The sequence below is a fragment of the Haemorhous mexicanus genome, chromosome 6, assembly GCF_027477595.1.
Source record: "Haemorhous mexicanus isolate bHaeMex1 chromosome 6, bHaeMex1.pri, whole genome shotgun sequence".
In the NCBI taxonomy this organism is placed as follows: domain Eukaryota; kingdom Metazoa; phylum Chordata; class Aves; order Passeriformes; family Fringillidae; genus Haemorhous; species Haemorhous mexicanus.
The window spans coordinates 63756285-63776702 of record NC_082346.1 but is presented as its reverse complement, the minus strand read 5'-3'; the positions used below and the strand labels follow the sequence as shown (position 1 = coordinate 63776702).

The 20418-nt window shown below is 45.8% G+C and overlaps 1 protein-coding gene across 2 annotated transcripts in view; it reads right to left on the bottom strand.

Moving 5' to 3' along the window:
• DDHD1 (DDHD domain containing 1) overlaps positions 1–18500 on the bottom strand; it is a 63408-nt gene extending 44908 nt beyond the window's left edge. Inside the window, exons 1-3 of one of the 2 annotated variants that reach the window (XM_059850633.1) lie at positions 17785–18500; positions 5815–5988; positions 835–936 (exon numbers count right to left, since the gene is read on the bottom strand). In XM_059850633.1, coding sequence (XP_059706616.1) covers positions 835–936; positions 5815–5988; positions 17785–18469 — 961 coding nt within the window. In that variant the 5' untranslated portion in view covers positions 18470–18500. The remainder of the gene's footprint in view (positions 1–834; positions 937–5814; positions 5989–17784) is intronic. The other variant, XM_059850634.1, reaches the window with a different exon arrangement.
• Positions 18501–20418: the final 1918 nt, after the last annotated feature.

The window sequence follows — 20418 nt, the reverse complement described above, 5'->3', positions numbered from 1 at the left end:
CATGTTAAAATAAATTCTCCAGAGTTCACAACATCCCCAGGAGCTACAAGAATACAAGGTATGACAAGAACAACTCCAAAGCTACCACGTGCATTTACATTTTAAATTAAAGGGTTTAGAAGTCAGTGAAAGTTTAATCACTCCTGGCTTTAGTGGAGGCAGAGAGAGCCCAGTGACAAGAACTTTGGAGCTTTCTGCAATCATTAATGGCTCCTGTAAGATCTCCCCTCACTTTGTGAAATAAATTTGCAGGACATCAGCTGCTGCAAAGGTCAGGGCTGGTTTCTGCAGCTCAGCAGCCCTGAGCTATAATCCACACAGCTTCCCCTTTTCCAGCCCATGGCCAGGGACTCATTCCATTCCAAAGCTGCAGCAAAAATGAATTATAACTTAAAATTAAGGATTATTATCCAAAGGAAAGCAGCAAACAAAACACTATCTGGAAGGAACCCTCTGTTCCAGAATTAATCTCATCCCAGGCCTGCTGCAATCCTAAAAAAATCCCTTTTATTTATTGAAAAAGCCAAATCACACCAAAAAGTGCAAGAAACAAATGTTCACAGTTTTCATCAGCCACAAACAATTCTAATAAGAATTACTGCATGACACTATGAGCATCTACTTCTCTCTAGGACTCACAACACTTCTACTTTTCCTCTAAGCTTTAGGATGCTTTTTCCTTCCCCTTGGAAGGAAATTCCATGGATACAGCTCAAAAAAACTGAAGCATGTAAATCTAACATTTAACTGAGACAAGCAAACTAGAATTTAAAGCTTCCTAAGCCAGGAGCACTACAAAAAAATAAAAAAAAAAGAAATCTCCAATTACTGTACCTTGGGAATGCTTTCTCTTAAGACATGCAGCATCTGATTTCTCCTTATATCCTCTCCATTTGAACAAAGAAGGGAGGGAGAAGGGAGGGAGGTAGTAGAGAACTAAAAGTAAAAACACTGAGCTTCAAAGTAAAATTTTTAAAAGGGGTGTCATTTTTTTTTCATTAGCATCACCATTTTTAGGACAAAAAGAAAAAGAAGTCACATTTTCTAGAAAGAACTAAAATGTATATATATATAATTAAAAAAACCAACAGATTTTGTAGAAGTGTCAGGTCCCAAACTCAATTTTTTCACTCTTCACCACCAGTTATGGTATCACAACAGAGCCAAAGGCATCAGAGGCAGTGGGACATGGTGCCACCAGAGCCACCCTCCTTGGTACAGGGTAGAACACACTGACCCTGCCTAAATGCACACTAAAAACCTCCATTTTCAGCTCAGCTCTGGGGTTTTTACCCCCCAAAAAGAGCAGGAGGATGGTTAAAAGTGAGATTAGACAAAATCTCCTGCTCTTGCCCTGTTCTGCAAGGTCTCAGCACTCCCTGATCCAGCAAAGTGACATCCCACACATGTGTCATCTGCCCCAGGTGTCCCCACAGCTCTCAGTGCAATGAAATGTATTTATTGCTGCACATCACTTCTCTGGGAGGGAGGAAAATCAAAAGAAATCCTCAGAGCTGCAGCACTGGGGATTCCACAGAATAATTTAATTTGCAGTATTGTAGTGGCTTTTTACTTCCCTCAGGAAGAATCAACACAGGAAACTCAAGGAAAGAAGAAGAAAAATTGCTTTTCATGGTGAGGGTGGTAAAATACTGAACAGGCTGCTCAGAGAGGCTGTGGAGTCTGTTCTTGGAGAGACTGAAAATCCCACAGGAAACATCCTGAGCAAGCTGCTCTCATCAGAGCAGGGAGGTTGGATTTGAGCATCCCCAGAGATCCCTCCTGACCTGCACAAGTCTCCAATTCTATCAACACGAATTTCCCATCTAAAGGTTAACTTAGCTGTGCCAAAAATCTATATGAATTTTTTATACAGTCAGAAAATACTACTTGAAAGCTAAGACCTAAAAAAAATTATCAGCTTTTCCAAATACAATTTTTAGAGGTTTTGTGGCCTTGACCACAAACTGAAATTCTGTAAGAAAAAACCCAACAGAGTTCTGCTCTCTCAAAATCAATGCACTGGAATATTAATTCTAACTGACAGGATTTTGTATTTCTGTATGTCTGTCATGGAATCACAGACTATTTTTTGGCAGAGGCACTGCTGGGGTTCACCTGCTCCAATCCTCTTCACAGATCAGGATCAACTTCAAAGTCAGATCCAATTTCAGGTTTGAATCAGGTTGCTTGGGGGATTTCCAGCTGAATTTTGAGCATCTCTCTGTGCAAATCCAAAGAGCTGTACCTGCTCCTGTCCCACCTTCCTGAAATATGAGTCTTTTTGAGCCAGGTCTCACAAGCTCTTGGAGATCTATTTCACACCCAAGATAGCTCAGCTACCTCAGAAGGCATAAAATCAGCAGGATGGCTTCTGTGGGAGTGTTGGAAGCAAAAAGGTTTTAATAAAAAGGCAAAATAACAAAACTCTTTACAGAGAAAAACCCAGCCAGGTGCAAGAGGTCCTCCTGCCCCTGGTGAAACACCTCACAAAAGTGATTTGTTTCTTTGTTCTCTTCTTTTTCTAGTAAATTGCCCAGGTGGGACCTTTTGGCTCCTGTCCAATTGTCTCTCCTTAAGTTTGAGGTGAAGTCCCCCAGGTCCTCTGAGATGTCTTTTCACCTCATTGAGGAGAGAAACTTCTAGACTTAGTTCCTTTTTAAAGGAACAAAAAATAGTTTTGTCACTCCCTCAACAAAACCCACGTTCCTCTACCTTCCTATCCCATAAATAAAGCTTTCAGCTTCACTCCATCATCACTAAATGAATATATCTGAAAAAGGTCATGGAGCAATGGATGGCAGGAACTGAACTGCTCTTGTTTTATCTGACAACAGCCTGGACATGCCAGAAATCCCTGGAAAATGCTTTTCCTCTGATGGGCTACTTCAGATAGGTGCTGAAACTCACTGTCTGCCTCAGCATGAAGAAAAGGCAGTTTCTAAATCTTCTGTCACTCTGTAAAATTTAAAATAATTTACTGCCACATAGGTGTCCCTCTGCAGCTCTCCTGGAGTTCCTTTAGGCTCTGGAAGGGGCTCTGAGCTCTCCTGGAGCTCTCTCCTCTCCAGGTGAGCACCCCCAGCTCTCCCAGCCTGGCTCCAGAGCAGGACACAGAACTCCAGAGGGGTCTCAGCAGAGCAGGGGGGGACAATCCCCTCCCCTGACCTGCTGGCCAAGCTCCTTTGGATCAAAAAGTGCCCCAGTTCTGCACCCTGCCATTAAAACAATAATTTATCTGCTGCACTGAAGGGGATCAGGCACCAAGAGGAGTCACTGGCATCAGGCACCACAAACCAAGCTCATTTTGCAAGGCACGAAATTAAATGGTTTGTGAGGATGAAAATCAAAATGCAAAGTACAGATTGCTCAGCAAAGGGCAAAGGAATGATCTCCAGGCTGCCCCATGGAAAACAGAGCCTGGGGAATCACTCCCTGTCATCTGTGCTTTCTGATCCCTTCTGCTCCCAAAAACACAACAAATTTTTTTTTGGTCAAGAATAACACAAATGTCAGCATGGGCATTATGTTATTGGTAGGCTGCAGGTTGGAGACTCCCCTCCTGAATAATTCTGCACCTTCAGAGGAAGGTTTGTTGGATTAACAGTTTAACAATGGGCCATTTGTCCCTCCTATCACCACCAAAAGCCCCTGGATGAAGCTTGGTGATTTCCTTGTTAACACGCTGCAGTCCAGGATTCATAAATTAATCAGAATTAATAAATTTAATACCATTAATCAATTTAATCACTGGAGTAATCCTTGGTATAAAGGGGCTGTTACAGCACCTGGTATTAATTTGCTGAGGAATCAGAGGACCTGGCCAGTTTTTCATCCCTCACAAGGTTTTATCACAGCACTGGGATCCCAATGCTTCCCAATGGATATTTCCAGATTTATCCCAACTTTCACTGATCATAAACAACAGGTACCTGTAAACCCTGATGGCACCAAAACCTGCTGCATACAGGATGCAATTGCAACAAAATGGAGCATTTAAGAAATGTATAAACTGAATTCAGCTAATTTTGTTTATTTCACCAGTTGCAGAGCTTCTCCCAGTGCCACTGCAGATGGCATTTGTGGATGCCAGAGGATCCAAGAGGTATTGAGAGGCAAATTAGAATGACAAAACCACTTTTCACACCCTGGCAGCTGTAATTGTCCTGCCACTCTCCTATTATTAACAAAAAACCCTGTTGAAACCTGCTGGTGACTTGACATATACCACCGAAGTGATGCCATACATAGCTTGGGGTTTTGTTTGGGTTTTTTTGGGGTTTGCTTTTTGGTTTTGCCTTTGTTCTTTTCTAACTTTGGCTTTAGAAAAGGCACTGGCACTTGAATTTGGAGTTTCTTTTTCTGATCTTTTACATTTCCATCAATATCAGTGATCATATCTTTCTCATCACTCTCCCCAGTCCATCCAACATCAAACTTGAAAATTTCTGTCCCATAGTCCAGACTTCATCTGATAAAATCCCAACCCTGATCTCTCTTATTTACTCTACAAGGAGAATCCACTGTAAGAACCACTGCAGCCTTCCCTCAAAAATTAAACTACCAAGGGCTGGGAGCACTCAGGAACCACAAAGATTTGCTTTTCCATAAATCCCTGCCACTAACAGCCCTCAGCTTTGTGCCTCTGGGCCAATAAATCAGAAATGCAGGTAAAGTGCCTTCCAGAAGGATGTTTGTACAGGCACAGAACTCTGGCTCAGGGCTCACAGCACTTCATGCACCTTTGGGACAGAGCTGCTCCAGCAGAAAATTGTTCTGCAGCCTCAGCCAGGTGAAAAGATCTTTTAAAGTAGCACAAATAAGAAAAAAAAATTTCATAAAGTCCTCACTAGTTTTAAAGTGGAGTTAGAAACTCTTTGTAATGCTGAAAAAGCTCCCTAAATCAACAAATGGCACTTTGGTTTTCCTTACAGTGATTACAGAACTACCCTGAGTATTGCTGGGCTTCCAATTTAGGAACAAGGCTTCACTTGTGTGGCCACACATAAGAAGTCATGGCCAAAACAGAGCCATTCCCACACTGTGTAACTGCTCTGCACAAAGCTCCACTTCAAAAATAAAGTTTCCTTGTAGAGAATAACACAACCAAATCCCTGCTGAGATATCTGGAGGGCCCTCTGTGGTTTGTAGATTGTTCAAGCAAGAGACAGCCAAAAGTGTGAAGGGCAAAAATACTGAATTTTTGCTGTGCAACACCTGCTCTGAGCAATCTCAACTGTGTACATGAAATAACAGACCAGTAATTTCAGTAATTTTGAAAATGTCCCATGCAGCACACCAAGATTCTCAGCAACCTGAACATCCTCAGCCTGCTCATTAAAATGTAAGGACTTCCCCAACAGAATGAATGCCCAAGATTTACTGCAGCTGAAAACTGATAAATCCAGCCTGAATCAAAATGGAAAATGGAATGTGACTTGTAAAAATGATCCCAATCCCTTTAGGGCAGAATGAGGGATGCTGAGAGAATCAGGGATTGCAGAGAGCAATCAGCCAGTTTGCCTTTGGACACTGACTCCTCTTGTCCCATCAAGAGATTTTAGTTTGAAATGAGATTTCAAAGACAATTAGAAGATATGAAACACAATGGGAACAAGATGTTTCTCCATCATTTTAATTTTTACAGCATTCCCCAAACGTGCTGCAGCAGGAAATCCCACACTGGAAAACGGGAGAACAAACAAAATCCCCCAATTTACAGGATGAAAAACCACAGCAGATCACATTCTTCCTTAGGAAAAGCAGACCTCAAGTGTCCAAAAAAATGTATTATAGTGATCTAAACAATCTTACCCTCCTTCCCATCAACAGGTTTGGATATTTCCATATCAAAGCTCTCCTGCAGCTGCTGGCCTTTGAAGCGGTTGAGATGCTCCTGCTCTATTAAATTACTTTCCTCCTCTTCCAGAGGTTGCCAAGTGCCATCAATAAACCACTGTCCACGCATGACAGGGATCTTTTCAGTCTCTAAAAAAATAAAAATACAAAAAAAAGAGAGGTTTTTTAATGCAACAAGTCACAAACTGAGTGCAGGAAATGTAGTGTAATCTGCAAACCTGAGCGAATGAGGTTTCCCAGCTGTGAGTGAGGATGGGAGAGATGGACAGAAGAACAGAATTCCAGAATGGTTTGGGTTGGAAGAGACTTTAAAATGCACCCAGTGCCACCCCTGCCATGGCAGGGAACCTTCCACTGTCCCAGGTTGCTCCAAACCCTGCCCAGCCTGGGACACTGCCAGGGCACTTCCAACAACCCAAATTACACATCAATTAGCATAAATGGTGGTATTTAAAAATACAATTTTTTTTAAAAAATTAAAATCAATGTTTTACTGAGGGCTGGTTTTGGTTACTGCTGTTCTCCTTTCAGTTTCAGTTTCTAAACGAGGAAAGTGGGGGCTCAGCATTTGCTGTGCATGTGGCAGAAGAGAAATCTCTTAAAAAAAATATAACTTGGTGCTTATTCTATATCAAACTGTGCTTCATTGTTGCCCACATTTACTACAGGGAGCAAAAATTCCCCTCTTATACCCAGGACAGTGACATCCATTGTAACTCAGCTCTGAATTCCTCCTCCTGAATCTGGAAAATCAAGGAGAAATTCAGTGACCCACAAGGCTCAAAGATCCCAAATCCAGGTTTTTATGGGATTAGCACAGATGTGGGTCTGCTGAGAGCACAGAGCAGTGGGACCAGTGACCTCCAGTGCACACTGGGAGTGTACATGTGTGTGTGTGTATATATATATATATATATATATATATATATATATATATATATACACCTAGACACATATATGCATGTATATAAATATATATTTTATATATTTTAATATATTTATATACATATACACACATATATTAATATATACACACATATATACATTTATACATATTTTATATATATATATACATTTATACATATAAACATTTATACATATACACACACACATATATATGTGTGTATATATAAATATATACACACACATATATATGTGTGTGTATATAAATATATATAAATATAAATAAATAAATAAATAAATAAATATATATATATATATATATATATATATATTTTTGCAAACATCCTGTGTGTGCTACACTGACCACAAAGATTTAGCTCTACAAAGCACATAAGAACTCAACCACAAAAATGGGCATTAAAAAAAAAAGAAAAGGAGATGAAGGGAAAGAAAAAAAAGGCTTCACTGCTCCAAGATCTGCTCTGACCTGGAACAGGGTAGAAAAAAAGCTGGTAAGGAGAAATTGGAAAAGAAACTATAGATGCAAACACACAGTAAATAAAATTCAGGTGAAAATTACACATGGAACAATAGTTTTCAGAGTGACTGAGCACTGGAGGGATCTCTCTGATCTGTCAGCACAGCTGGGGAAGGTGACCCAGCCACGGGCAGGGGTTTTGGTCTGGCCCCAAAGCTCTGTGAGCACAAGCCCAGGTCCCAAAACCTCCTGGTTCTGTGCTGCCTCCACTGCAGAGTCACTAAGTCACTTCCACACCAAGTGCTGCCAGGTGAGAATGTGACAGAGAATTGCAAACACCTCCCAAATTCACTCAGAACCTCTCAACCCCTCTGAATTTTTCATCCCTCAGACCTCAGAATGCACAAGCCACAAAAACAAAAGGAAAATCACCTCAAAATAATCTCCCCAAGGAGCAAGGAAATTTCAAATTAATTTAAAGGAAATTAATCCTTGAAAATATCAGAAAAACCAAACTTGTGAGTGGCTGTAAAATGCACAAGTCAGCAGGGCTTGCATGTTGCACAGGAAATTCAATATTTCATGAAAATTTAGATTAATTTTGGAGTCTACACCCCATCAATGGAGGGTGAAAGATGAATATTTATTTTTCATGAACTGAAAGTTAACCACACCAGCCTCTTTCCTTAACCTTTGCTGTATTCCCAGACATTTTACACCTGTCAGAAATCCACATTTTTCAGGGCACACAGATATAGTCAGGCTGCCCTGCCAAACAAAGCTGTGTCTGTAGGAAGAAATGAAATGTGGGGGGAGAGAAAGGCTCCCATTGTGGCTGCAGCAGTGACAGGGCTGTGTCAGATGTTAATCCCCACTGGGAAAATCTGTGAGCAATTCCTTAATTCTTGACTAAGCAGTCTGGTGAGGCTCCATTCACTAAATCCACAGGCAGAAATATTTTTTTTTTTAAATAATAATCATATGAATACTATTTTGTACTCCAAACGAAGTGAATACAAGGCACCTCTTTTTCAGTTTTGAAGGGCTTCAAGTTTTTCACATGGGAATTTCCACCTACAGATTTCTAAAAGTCTAACCATCAAGTATTAAAATAAATATTTTCAGGCTCTTTTTGCCCGAGAGAAACTTTCCCAGAGTGGTTCCTTACAAGAGCAGTCCAGAGCACTCAACAACAGCTCTCAAACACAACCTGAGCCCTTCCCAGAAAGGCTCAGCCAGGAAATGTTGTTTGAAATGAGAAAAATTTTCACATAAAATCTCTGCCGAACACTTTGGGAATAAAGATGATATTTGGCTTTGGAAAGGCTGTTCAGATGCAAATATAAATTATTTTTAGATCCAAACACAATTAAGGAGGTTTGAAAAACCTGAGTAAGGGCAGTTCTGTTTTCCACCTCTGTGGGATTTTGGGGGGAACAAGGAATTACCTTTTTTTTTCCCCCCCATTCCATCCTTTAAGCAGTTGCACACTCTGAGAGCAGCCAAACCAGCCTGAACCACAAACTGCTTTTATTTCCCATCACGAGCTGGGGGGGCAGGTTTGAACCCTGAGCTACAGGAAAACCTCAAGAGAAAACCACCTGGAAGGGAGGAGGAAGGCAGAAAATGACATTTCCTGCCATCAGCAGCACAGTTTGGCTCCCAGAACCCTGAACAGAGCCCTGCAGAACTGAGAGCATCAAATCTGGGATCACAGCACACAAAACCACATTCCCAGTGGAGCCAGGCTGGGAGAGCTGGGGGTGCTCACCTGGAGAGGAGAAAATCCAGGGAGAGCTCAGAGCCCCTGGCAGGGCCTGAAGGGGCTCCAGGAGAGCTGGAGAGGGACTGGGGACAAGGGATGGAGGGACAGGACCCAGGGAATGGCTTTAAACTAAAAAAGGGAAGATTAGGAGGGAATATTAGGGAGAAATTAGTGCACAGGGTGCCCAGAGCAGCTGTGGCTGCCTCTGGATCCCTGGCAGTGCCCAAGGCCAGGCTGGACTTTGGGGCTTGGAGCCACCTGGGATAGAGGAAGGTGTCCCTGCCATGGCAGGGGTGGAACTGGATGGCATTTAAGGTCCCTTCCAACCCAAACCATCCCAGGACTCTCTGCCAACCTCCAATTCTATGACAATTTGTTGAGAGATTGAACGAGAAACAAGTTCCAAAATAATGGCCATGCAAAAAGAGCAGATATTTTAGAGAATTAGAACTGTGGAAGATGCATTGCAGCAAGACCACGTGGGATAGAAATCCAGGTGATTGGCATCAGAAGTAATAGCAGCATTTTGTAGCAAAAGATAATAGGCTGAAAAACATTTATAAGGTATTGTGACCAAGAAATAAGTTACCTTCTGATAAAACAGTGTGAAGTTTTACATCTCTTGTGTCTCACTCTTTATCAAGACTGATAATGGAATAAAATCTTTAAACACCTCTCAGTTCCCCCATCTCTGTAAAAGCTGAGAAAACCAACAACCAAATTTCTAAAGGCCACCAGCTCCCAAAGCAAGTGAGACTTCAGTCAGTGAAGACAGGGAGGTGCATCAGTGGTAATTCCATGGAATACTCTGGGTGGGGTGGGGAAATGATTTCACACAAGAGATTTTTCAGTGACATCTGTGACCCTGGGCAAGAGGCTCCTGACCACAGCTCCTCTGCTGAATCCTGCACGGGGGCTGTCACTGAAAAACTCCCAGGTTTAGTCCAGAAGACTTGATGCAAACTCATGACAGTAAAGAGCATTAAAAAGTGATGAACCAGAATTGCCATTTCAGCACCCAATTTCACCAATTTTCTAGCCCTCACTTATCCCCACCTTCAATAAATTCATTCATGTCTTGCATACTCAGATATTTCACAAAGCTTAAACTAAATTCTTTCAGTTTTGTTTTATGGAAGAGTTAAAGACACTGGAATTACATCATGCTGTACTTTAACTTATTTTTTGTCAATACAGAATTCCAAATCTATACCATGAACTGTTATTTATCCTTATCCCTGCAATCTCAATCCCTAGGAAAGGATTTGCCTCGATTTCTTTACTGCCTTAAGTCTTACACCATATAATCTGCAGCTGGCAGTGCTTCAGACTGAAAGATATCAACATATTTGACTGGTTATACACTTCCATGGTTTATTTATAAAAGAATTTCTAAATAAATCTGAATGGTGGAGATTTAAAGTAGATGAAAACCACTTGATTTTAATTAGTCACACGTATTTTACCACTTTTAGAGGAAATCAGTTTAAGAGATTTACTCTGCAACCAAGGATTTATTTCTTTTTGCACAAATGGGTCTTTTTTTCCCCCTGAAAATCCAAAGAATAAAAGAATACAAGTGCTGTAATTAATGGTGTGATAAGAACAGGAGTGATTTGCATTATGATAATCACCAAAATCCTCTGAACAACGAGAATTATGTTAAAATAAAAACTCTAGGCAACATTTAAACTACAGCATGTGTGTGTAGTGTTTGTGTATAACTCAGCTACTCCTCTTTCATGAAGATGTTTAAAACTGTGTGATCAGATCTAATAGAAAGTGGAATAAAAACCTGGCTGATCCATCACAATAAAGTCATAACTGAGCTGAATTTGCCTTAATTTCCCTTCTAACACATCAATTCCATCCTTCATTCCCTGCCACCACATTGCTGGACAGGGCACAGCCTTCAATTTCAATTTTGCACAGCTCAAAGGAGCCTTTTTCACCTGCCTTGATTCAGGAGCACAAAACTGTGACCAAAGTGAGACAATTCAGAGAGAAGAACTCCCTGCTGGCCAAGCCCAGGCACTCCTGGCACTCTGCAGCCATCAGCCCCAAGGCACTCATGATGAGTTACCCACAAATGAGATCTAAAAGGTTAATAGAATATTCAGAGGCTCAGAAATTTAAATTAAAGCTGGTGCTTTGCTCAAATTGACAACTCCCAGCTCTCCAAGCCCAAAACCAAGAAGTGAGGCAAGAAACCCAAGCTTATAAAACACCACCAGCTTGAGATGTTTTTCAGTGTAGTAATTTTAGATCCCTGCTTTTTTGGTGCTGTAACATTTCCTTAAATTTGATTTCCTTCTTCCTACAGTGGCAAACAATTTGCAGCATGTGAGAATAATATCTGCACAAGCTGAAGGCAACTTTGGGGCTGCAAATGTGACATCTAAAAATAAAATTCAGTTAAATAATGAAGGGCTCATACATTTACCAAGGACCTGGCCTGAAACACTTCCAGAGATGGGGCACCCACACTTCTCTGGGCAACCTGTGGCAGTGCCTATCTAAATAAATAAATACATAAAATATATTCCAGAATAACATCAAGGGTGCTGCTAGAGAATTTTTAAAAAATTTGTTATCCATTCCTATTATATCAAGCCTAAAATCATGTTCTGGGTATATTTCATCAGGAACTTTAGGGATAGGACAAGGAGATATGAGTTCAAACAGAAAGAACTGGAATTTAGGTTAGATATGTGCAAGAAATTCTTGTCTGTGAGGATGGTGATGTTGTAATAAAACAGCCCCAAACTAAAATTGCATTATTTCATGTTTGCTACCTAACATAACACACTTAAACCTTTTTCTTCTTAAAAAAAAAAAAAGCTTAACATTGCACACCTTTCTAGCTCTCCTCCACTTTATTTCAGAGCACAGCAGGTGACTGACTCTTAAATAAAAGGAACCATTTGTTTGATCCCAGCCTGGTGACCACCCTTTGTTCAACCACAGCCAGGTGGGACCTGTCCTGCTCTGCCAGAAGGAAAAGTCCTGCAGAGGAGTTCAAGGCTGAAGCCTCACAAAGCTTCAGAGGGACACAGAGCCTCTGACTGAGCTGAACAGAGATTTCACTCCCTGAGCAGTAAAAATCATCATTTTGCTGGTTCATCCAATAAATCCCAGTTGCTCCATTGAAGCAATTTGTAAATTCCAGGTGCAAATTACATTTGAGTTTCAGTCCCACTGGCACAGGTGGGATTTTCCTTCCAGAGCAGCTCAACCTGTGAGCCTCAGGGTTGGCTACACTGCTGGATCCCAGAGGCAGGAATAGATGTTTCTTCTCTGCTGCAAACATGGAATTGCCTCTGATTTACCAAGACTGCCTGAAGTATTCCAGCAACAGCCTAAAAGTGTTTTTCCCTGAATTGTTTTTAATTGTTTCACACTATGAATCCAGCAATGAGGAATGAAAAGCTGCTCTGTGAGGCTGCTTCCAGTCAAACACAGAAGGAACCCCACAAAAAGTCAGGAATGTGATCCAAGTCATCAACTGTAAATCATCCCAAAACACAGAATCACAAAATGTTTGGGTTGGGAGGGAAACTCAAAATCATTCTGTTCCACCCCCTGCCATGGCAGGGACACCTTCCACTGTCCTAGGCTGCTCCAAGCCCTGTCCAGCCTGGCCTTGGGCACTTCCAGGGATCCAGGGGCAGCCACAGCTTCTCTTGGCAACACTTTTAGTTTCTTTCAGTGTAAATTTCACTGCCTGGGATCCCACCTGAACCTCGTGTTCATGTGCTCACTAATCCTGCTATTCTCAACATTTATTATCTGTGCAGTTTCTCCTCCCCAGCCCCTCACACAGATCCCATCACACCAGTGACCTTTTCTCTGGCCAACACTCAAACCACTCCCTCACTGTTTTCAACCTTACAGATTCTCTGAGAACTGCTTCTGCTTCTTATTTTAATTTCTTCCTCCTGCTTCTTATTTTAATTTCTTGCTCTTTTGCAGATTTTTTTTCCATCTTGGCCTTCTGCTCACTAACTGGAACAGCTCCCACACATCCTTGTGCTCCTCCAAGAGCTCTGGACAAGGGGTTGGTTGGTGCTTTCAGTGTTGTTTTTTCCTTAAAAGAGCATCACACACACAAAAATTCACTTGTCTCTGGTCCTTAATTCAACTCTGTCACCTCCAAATTTAATCCCAGCCTATTCCTCTGATCTCAGCACTGTCCAACCCATGGTCAAGCCTGAATGAAGTCAGAGCAGACAGAACTCCTCCTCCTCATGCCACAAACATTTCCTGCTGCCACAGTTACAGCAGAAAACATCTCTCACCCACAACTTGTAATCCAAATATTCCCCACACCTCTGCCTTTGTCATTGTGGACCAAATCCAGCAGGAGAAGTGCTGGACCACATCAAAGGACAAGCACAACCTCCCAAGCCATGTCCTTCCTTGGCTACTCTGCTGGAGCTGAGCCTTCCACTGGAGAATTATTCTGGTCCCATTTAAAGGAGAAAGACCACAGATGAGTTTTGCTTCAATATGCTTAAATAAAACATAAAAGCTGAGCTCAGGGAAGAAACTTGCTCTCAGAGACACATCCCAATGCTGCCACCTCAACCCTGGCCTAGTGAAAACATCTCAAAAGTCTCAAGCTCTCTCTGCTGAGAGGCCACAAAAAACCCTGAAAATACACACAAACAAACGTGATTTACATGGAACACTGCAAATCTGGAAGCTATTTCATCTAGGTGTGTTAGGTCACAGAATCCCAGAGTGGTTTGGGGTGGAAAGAACCTTAAATCCCACCCCTGCCATGGCAGGGACACCTTCCACTGGCCCAGGGTGCTCCAAGCCCAGTCCAGCCTGGCCTGGAACACTTCCAAGCCTTTTGGTCAGGAAGGAATTGGCCCAAATTTAAGCTACAAGACGTTTTTGAAATGATGGCACAGTAAAAACAGACACAAAAAGGAACCCAGAAAGATTTTGAGTAGTGAAAGCAACGTTTCACCTTTACAAAGTAAACTGTCAGTGTTTTATCTGCCAAAGGATTACACACCTAGAGATAAAAAAAAGCCATAAAATTTTATTCAGGACTTCAGCCTTCAATCAAAAAGATTCTTTATAGAAAGGAAATCGTTATCAACCAAGTTCAAAGACTGTCCAACACACCAAAACCAACGTTCAAAGTGTGCTGTAAAATGCCTAAAAGCACTGCTAAAACCAGACTAAGCCAAATAAAAGTCACAAACAATGATAAACTCCTGATTTCCTTCTCTTAGTTTTCATCTTGATCAAGAAGGCAGCTAAAATGTTTTTTTAAAGCAGCCCAATTAAAGCCTGAGCAGAGAGATCTTAATTTTAAGACCCAGTGGTCCACTCTGTATTCACGGGTATTTCCAGATTAAAGTCAGTAAAATATCTGTTGTAACAGTACATCTTCACTCAGGGATGGTTCTAGTGAACAAATTTGTTTCTAAATACAAAAATAGGCTTTTTATTTCATAGTCTTCAGCAACTGTTAGGTAAAAAATATACATTACAAAAAAACCCCAAAAAATTTCCAACCTTACCAAACCTTTGTCTTGGAGTGGAATAATTTAAATAAATACAGGCAACTTTACAATGTACCCATGAAAAAAAGCCTGGAAAAAGCAAATACCTGACAGGACAAGGGTTGCATGGGACAAACCCACAAGCCAGAAAACAGGGGAGAGTCACCCAAAAATTCACAGACCACAGATGTAACAAACTCACACAGGACTTTGAAAACTCCACTGACAAACTCCCGAGCAAAAGGGTTGTAAAGCAGCCCTCTTCAACTGGGAGGGCTGAAAAGGGCTGGGTAATTTAGGATTTAAACAGAAGACCCTTGTATAAAATATCACTCTTGTCATCTCCACAGAAAACAAGAAACAGCCCTGCTCCAAATTACTGACTTATCTGAAAGCCTACATTAATAATTTTCATCCTCTTGAACCATTTTTGCTGGTTCTACAGCACTAATTAAATAAATCCCAGAGGTCACAAGGTAAGGATGAAATTCTCAGTAATTAATCTGCTCAAATTGTAACTCAGGCTGATATTACCAATGAATCCTACAGCCAGCTTAAAATGCAGATATAAAAATAAATATTCCAGCACATGCCAAGCTATAACCAACATTTCCCTGGCACTGTGATGCCCCAGGAATTGCAGTTGAGGAAGCAACTGCTCAGTTGTGTGTGGTGGCTGTGTGAGAGCAGCCTCCCCTGGAGTCCAGCACATACAGGAAAAAGGGCAAAAAAAACAAAGAGAAAAGCTTTTGACCTTTGCTCTGAGCTGAACCATGAATCAGCAAAACCAGCCAGTAGTTTCTGTACTCTCCAACAGGCACCTCAGCACATTTTAAGGCAGTTGTACTCATTATACCTCATGCTTGTGTGGTCAGAGAGGAGGATTCTCCTGCCTTACTCACAGCTGGTTTGACACATCCACGTCAGGGCAGCAGCCACCCATTGGATCCAGAATTACACACATGCTACCAAAGGGGAATAATGTGGGAATTATGGCTCCACCAAGGCCTTCAAAGGCACAGATAAGACTGAATCCTGGGATCTGACCTTGCTGTTTCCTCAGATCTGCATGCTGCAGTCAGGAAGCATGGGAGAAAGGCACTCACAGGGAATAGAGAAAAGGAAATGTGCAGTGAGGAAGTTAAACCAGAAGGCACCAGAAGCCCCTTGAAAGACCAAAAGTTGATCTCAGCCTTGCAAAGGACTGGACCTGCTAATAAGAAAAGACTTGAGCACTCCCCTTAATCAGCTTTCTGAGGGCTAGAAATCCTCCCTGTCATTAGTCTGCTCAGGCCCAGGACTTTATTCCTCCCTGCCTCTGGTGCTAACCTCTGGAAATCTCTCCTTCCCAGCACCAGAAATTGTCTCTGCACAGCCCATGCTGTCATCTGACACATCTGCTCCTCAGGATTAATGAGACTGAATCAGCTTCCAAAATGGACAAGGCACGGTGTCAAGAAATTAAACCTTTAAGCTGCTGATGAGTGCAGCCTCTTGCTCCCATTACCAGGAGCAATCCTGCCTCACCTGACAGCTCTGCTCACTCCTTCCCCTCTCTCCCTTACAGCAGATTCCTCCTCCCCTGGCTGTCCTGCATCTTCTCTTCCCAGGAACCATGTGGCAGCTGCAGCCAGTGCCAACAGCAAGGGGCTTCAGCGTGGTGACAGGGAGCAGCAGCTCCAGTTTCTGCTCAAGAAGCTGTGCCCAGGCTCCTCTAGCTCAGAACTTGTGTGGGCTGAGACCTCTGCTCACTGTCTGCCTGCTGGGGTGATGATTTGAAAGACAAACCGTCCTACAAGTGAACTGTATTGTCATTTATGGAGCTCCCTCCTGTAAAGAGGCTGATAAATAAAGAGGGAAGACAACACAAAGCCCTGGTTTTCATCTCTGAAACAGCTCTGCTGCTCCCCTGAGACCCTCATCTGAGTCTCAAGATGAGAGAAACCTCCCTGCCCCTCTGCCAAGCCCATGCCAGGACATGCTCAGCTCCTCTGCAGCTCTCTCTACTCCACTACATCTCCCTTGTCCTTGAGGGAATGCAGTTGGAAAGCAAATCCTCAGGACCAGCAGGTGAGCACAGCTTGTCAGCCTCAGGAAAACAGGAGTTCACTTGTCCAGCAAGACCCCTGAGCCCTTACCACCAGGGAAAAAGTGCAGGGATCTGGGGTCTCTGCCCCTCCTTCACTTCTGCTCCACAAGATCTCCTGTCCTCCAGCAAAGGACACGCAAATGCAAGGGGAAGGGTGCATTCCCACCTCATTTTGAAGCTGAGGAGGTGAAACAAATTTCCCTTTATTGGAAGGGTAGGAATTAAGGACTATGTGTGTATGAGATGCCTGTTGCAATTCCTCCAAGAGGAAGGAAAAATCCCACTTCATGCCTCCTCCCAGAGGGCAGGTGATGAGAAATGAAATACAAAGCACAAGATCATCATTTCCCTAGTGGAGAGGAGAAGGGTCACAAAGGGACAACCCTTGCTTCCATCATTCCTCACTGAAGATGAGGCATCAAAGACACGTCTGTGGGGAGGAGGGAGTTGGACAAACAACTGATGTTTCTACTCTGCTCCTTCTGGAGGAAAAGTGTGCAGGGAGGGAATTGGGAGAGCGCTGAAGGCAAATACCCACCCTCACTCACCCTCTGCTTAGGAAAACCAGAGCATGGGAAGGTTCTCTGCCACTTTCCACACACGCCAAGAAACGAGCAGATGCCCAGACCTCCCTTTTCCAAGTCTCTGGTGCCAGGTGTGCATGCCCCAGATCGTGTCCTTCATGTTTGTGTGCAGCGGGAGGTGAGAAGGGGAAAGATGCTCGGCTCCCTGTGCTGCTGGAGGTGGCTGATGTGCTCAGAACACGCTGACTGGGGGGTACCGCTCATCCTCGGGGAGGAGCATGGCCCAGAGTCCCCTCTCTCAGGGGTGCCCAAGTCTTTTCTCTCACAAGTGTCCCTGAGCTTCGGAAGGGGAATTCCCACTCCTCCTCGCTCAGGGATCGGCCGGAGATGCGCAGAGCGGGTCCTCTCTCCCTGGATAATTTACCCTGAATCCCTTATGCAGGAACACACCGGCATCGAGCGCGGCCGGGGCACCAAAGGCCGCCCGATGTGTCACCCGGTGTCCCGGCCGTGTCCCCGCGGCGGGGTCACCCAGCGCAGGCTCCGTGCTCACGGGGGATGCCCAGAATCCCTCCCGGGGATCACGGGGCACTGAGGCCACCCCCCCCTCTCTGCCTCCCCCCGGCCGGCACGGCGGCACTCACGGTTCCAATAGACGGGGTAGCTCTCGGCGCTGGCCACGTCCACCTCGTAGAGCCCGCTCCTCACGCACACCGGCTCCACGGCCGCCGGCTCCCCCGCGCCGCTGCCGCTGCCGCCCAGGGCGCGGAAGGCCAGCTCGATGCGCAGCGAGTCGTAGCCGATGAAGGGCTTCCAGGTCTTGCGGTCCTCGCGGTAGAACCAGCGCACCTCCTCGGCGCCCAGCTCCCGCACCACCTCATAGCGGGGCCGGCCGCCGCCCGGCCGCCGCCTCTCGGGCAGCGCGGTGGCCGCCAGCGAGAAGCCGCTGCCGCCGCTGTCGCTGCTGCCCAGCCCCGTGCCCTCGCCCTCGCTGCCCTCGCCGCCCGTGCCCGTCGAGTACCGCAGAGACGCGCCGGACTCGGCCGAGTCGAAGTCTCCGGCGGCGGCCTCGTCGCTGAGGCTGCGCTCCCGCCGCGGCGCCGCCGGCTCGGGGTCGCCCTCGGAGGAGGAGGTGGAGAGCGCGGCGCGGAGCGGCTGCGGGCGGCGGGGCGGGCGGGCGCGGGCAGCCGCCTCCTCCTCCTCCTCCTCCGCTTCCTCCTCCTCGCCGCGGCTCGGCCGCTCGTAGCCGCCGCCGCTGCCGCCGAAGCCGCCGGCTTGGCCGGGCAGGTGCCGAGCGCCCTGCGGCGAGCCGGGCTCAGGGTAATCCATGCCGCAGCGCGCCCTGCCCGGCGGGGCCGCCTGGCCTCGCCCCGCCCGCTCCCGCCCCGCGCCCGCCCCGCTCCGCTCCCGCTCCGCGCCCCGGCCCGGCCCGGCCGCGCTGCCGCAGCCGCCGCCGGCTCCGAGCGGGCGGGGGCGGCGCCGCTTCGTCACGCGCGGCGCGACGCGGGCGGGGGCGGAGCGGCGGCGGGGCGGGCACGGAACGGAACGGAACGGGGACACGGCGGGGAAAGCCAGAGTAGGGGACACTGTGTGGGACACCGAGCGTGGGGGGTAGTGTGGGACACTGAGAGAGTGACACTGAGAGAGTGACACTGAGAGTGTGGGACGCTGAGCTTGGGACACTGAGCGTGTGACACGGACAGCGGGTGACACTGAGAGTGTGGGACACTGAGAGCGTGGGGTGTAGTGTGGGACACTGAGAGTGACACGGACAGCAGGTGACACGGAGAGTGTGGGGTGTAGTGTGGAACACAGAGTGACACTGAGAGTGTGGGACACAGTGTGGGACACTGAGAGTGACATGGACAGCAGGTGACAGCGTGTGTCACGGACAGCGGGTGACACTGAGAGTGTGGGACACTGTGGGACACTGGGAGCGTGGGGTGTAGTGTGGGACACTGAGAGTGACATGGACAGCGAGAGTAGGGGACACTGTGTGGGACACAGAGAGTGACACTGAGAGTGTGGGACACGGTGTGGGACACTGAGCGTGGGGGGTAGTGTGGGACACTGAGAGTGTGGGACACTGAGCGTGTGGCACGGACAGCGGGTGACACTGAGTGTGGGACACTGTGTAGGACACAGAGTGTGGGACACAGTGTGTGTGACATGGACAGCGGGTGACACAAAGAGTGTGGGACAATGTGAGTGGGACATAGTGTGTGACACAGAGTGTGTGACATGGACACATGGCAGGGACACTGACAGTGACAATGAGTTGAGTGGGACACTGAGTGTGTGACATGGACAGTGGGTGACACTGAGAGTGTGGGACAATGTGAGTGGGACATAGTGTGTGACACTGAGAATGTGACAGCCTCTGACACTGTGTGTGACATAGCATGTGACACTGAGAGTGTGACAAGGAATCTGTCACAGAGACAGCATGTGACACCGAGAGTGTGTGACACAGCATGTGACACTGTGACACTGAGAGTGCATTGCACGCACAGCAGGTGACACTGAGTGTGTGAGATAGCATGTAAAACAGTGTGACAGAGACAGTGTGTGACACTGTGTGACATGCTCAGACACAGTGTGTGACTCTGAGAGTGGTGACAGTGACACTGAGTGTGTGACATAGCATGTAGCAGTGAGTGTGACAGAACAATGTGACAGCATGTGACATAGCGTAAGGCATTGTGTGACAGAGACACCATGTGACAGTGTGTGACACTGAGAGTGTGTGACATAGCATGTGACGGTGTGGCACAGAGTGTGACACTGTGTGACACCCACAAACCAATGCGTGACACTGAGAGTGTGACATCTGCAGACACAGAAAATCACACCCTGTGTGTGACAACACGTGACACTGAGATGTGCTCAGAGAGTGTAAAACTCTGTGACACCCTCAGACACAGCCTGTGTCCCTGTCCCTGTGTGTGACACCCTCAGACACAGCCCATGGGGTTGTTGCTCCATGACTGACCCCAAACCACACCCTGTGTGTGTGACACCCCAAAATCCCACCCTGCTGCCTTGTGGGGTTCCTGACACCCCTGAAACTCATCCTGGTGCCTTGTGGGGCTCCTGGTGCCCCCAAAACTCATCCTGCTGCCTTGTGGGGTTCCTGACACCCCCAAAACTCATCCTACTGTCACCCTGCCCGGGAGCACAGGGTCAGCAACCTGCAGTCACCCTGGTGGGAGAGAAGCCCCACTCCTCCAAATTCTCGCTATGCACCCCAAAACTGAAGAAGGTGGGGTTCACCTGTG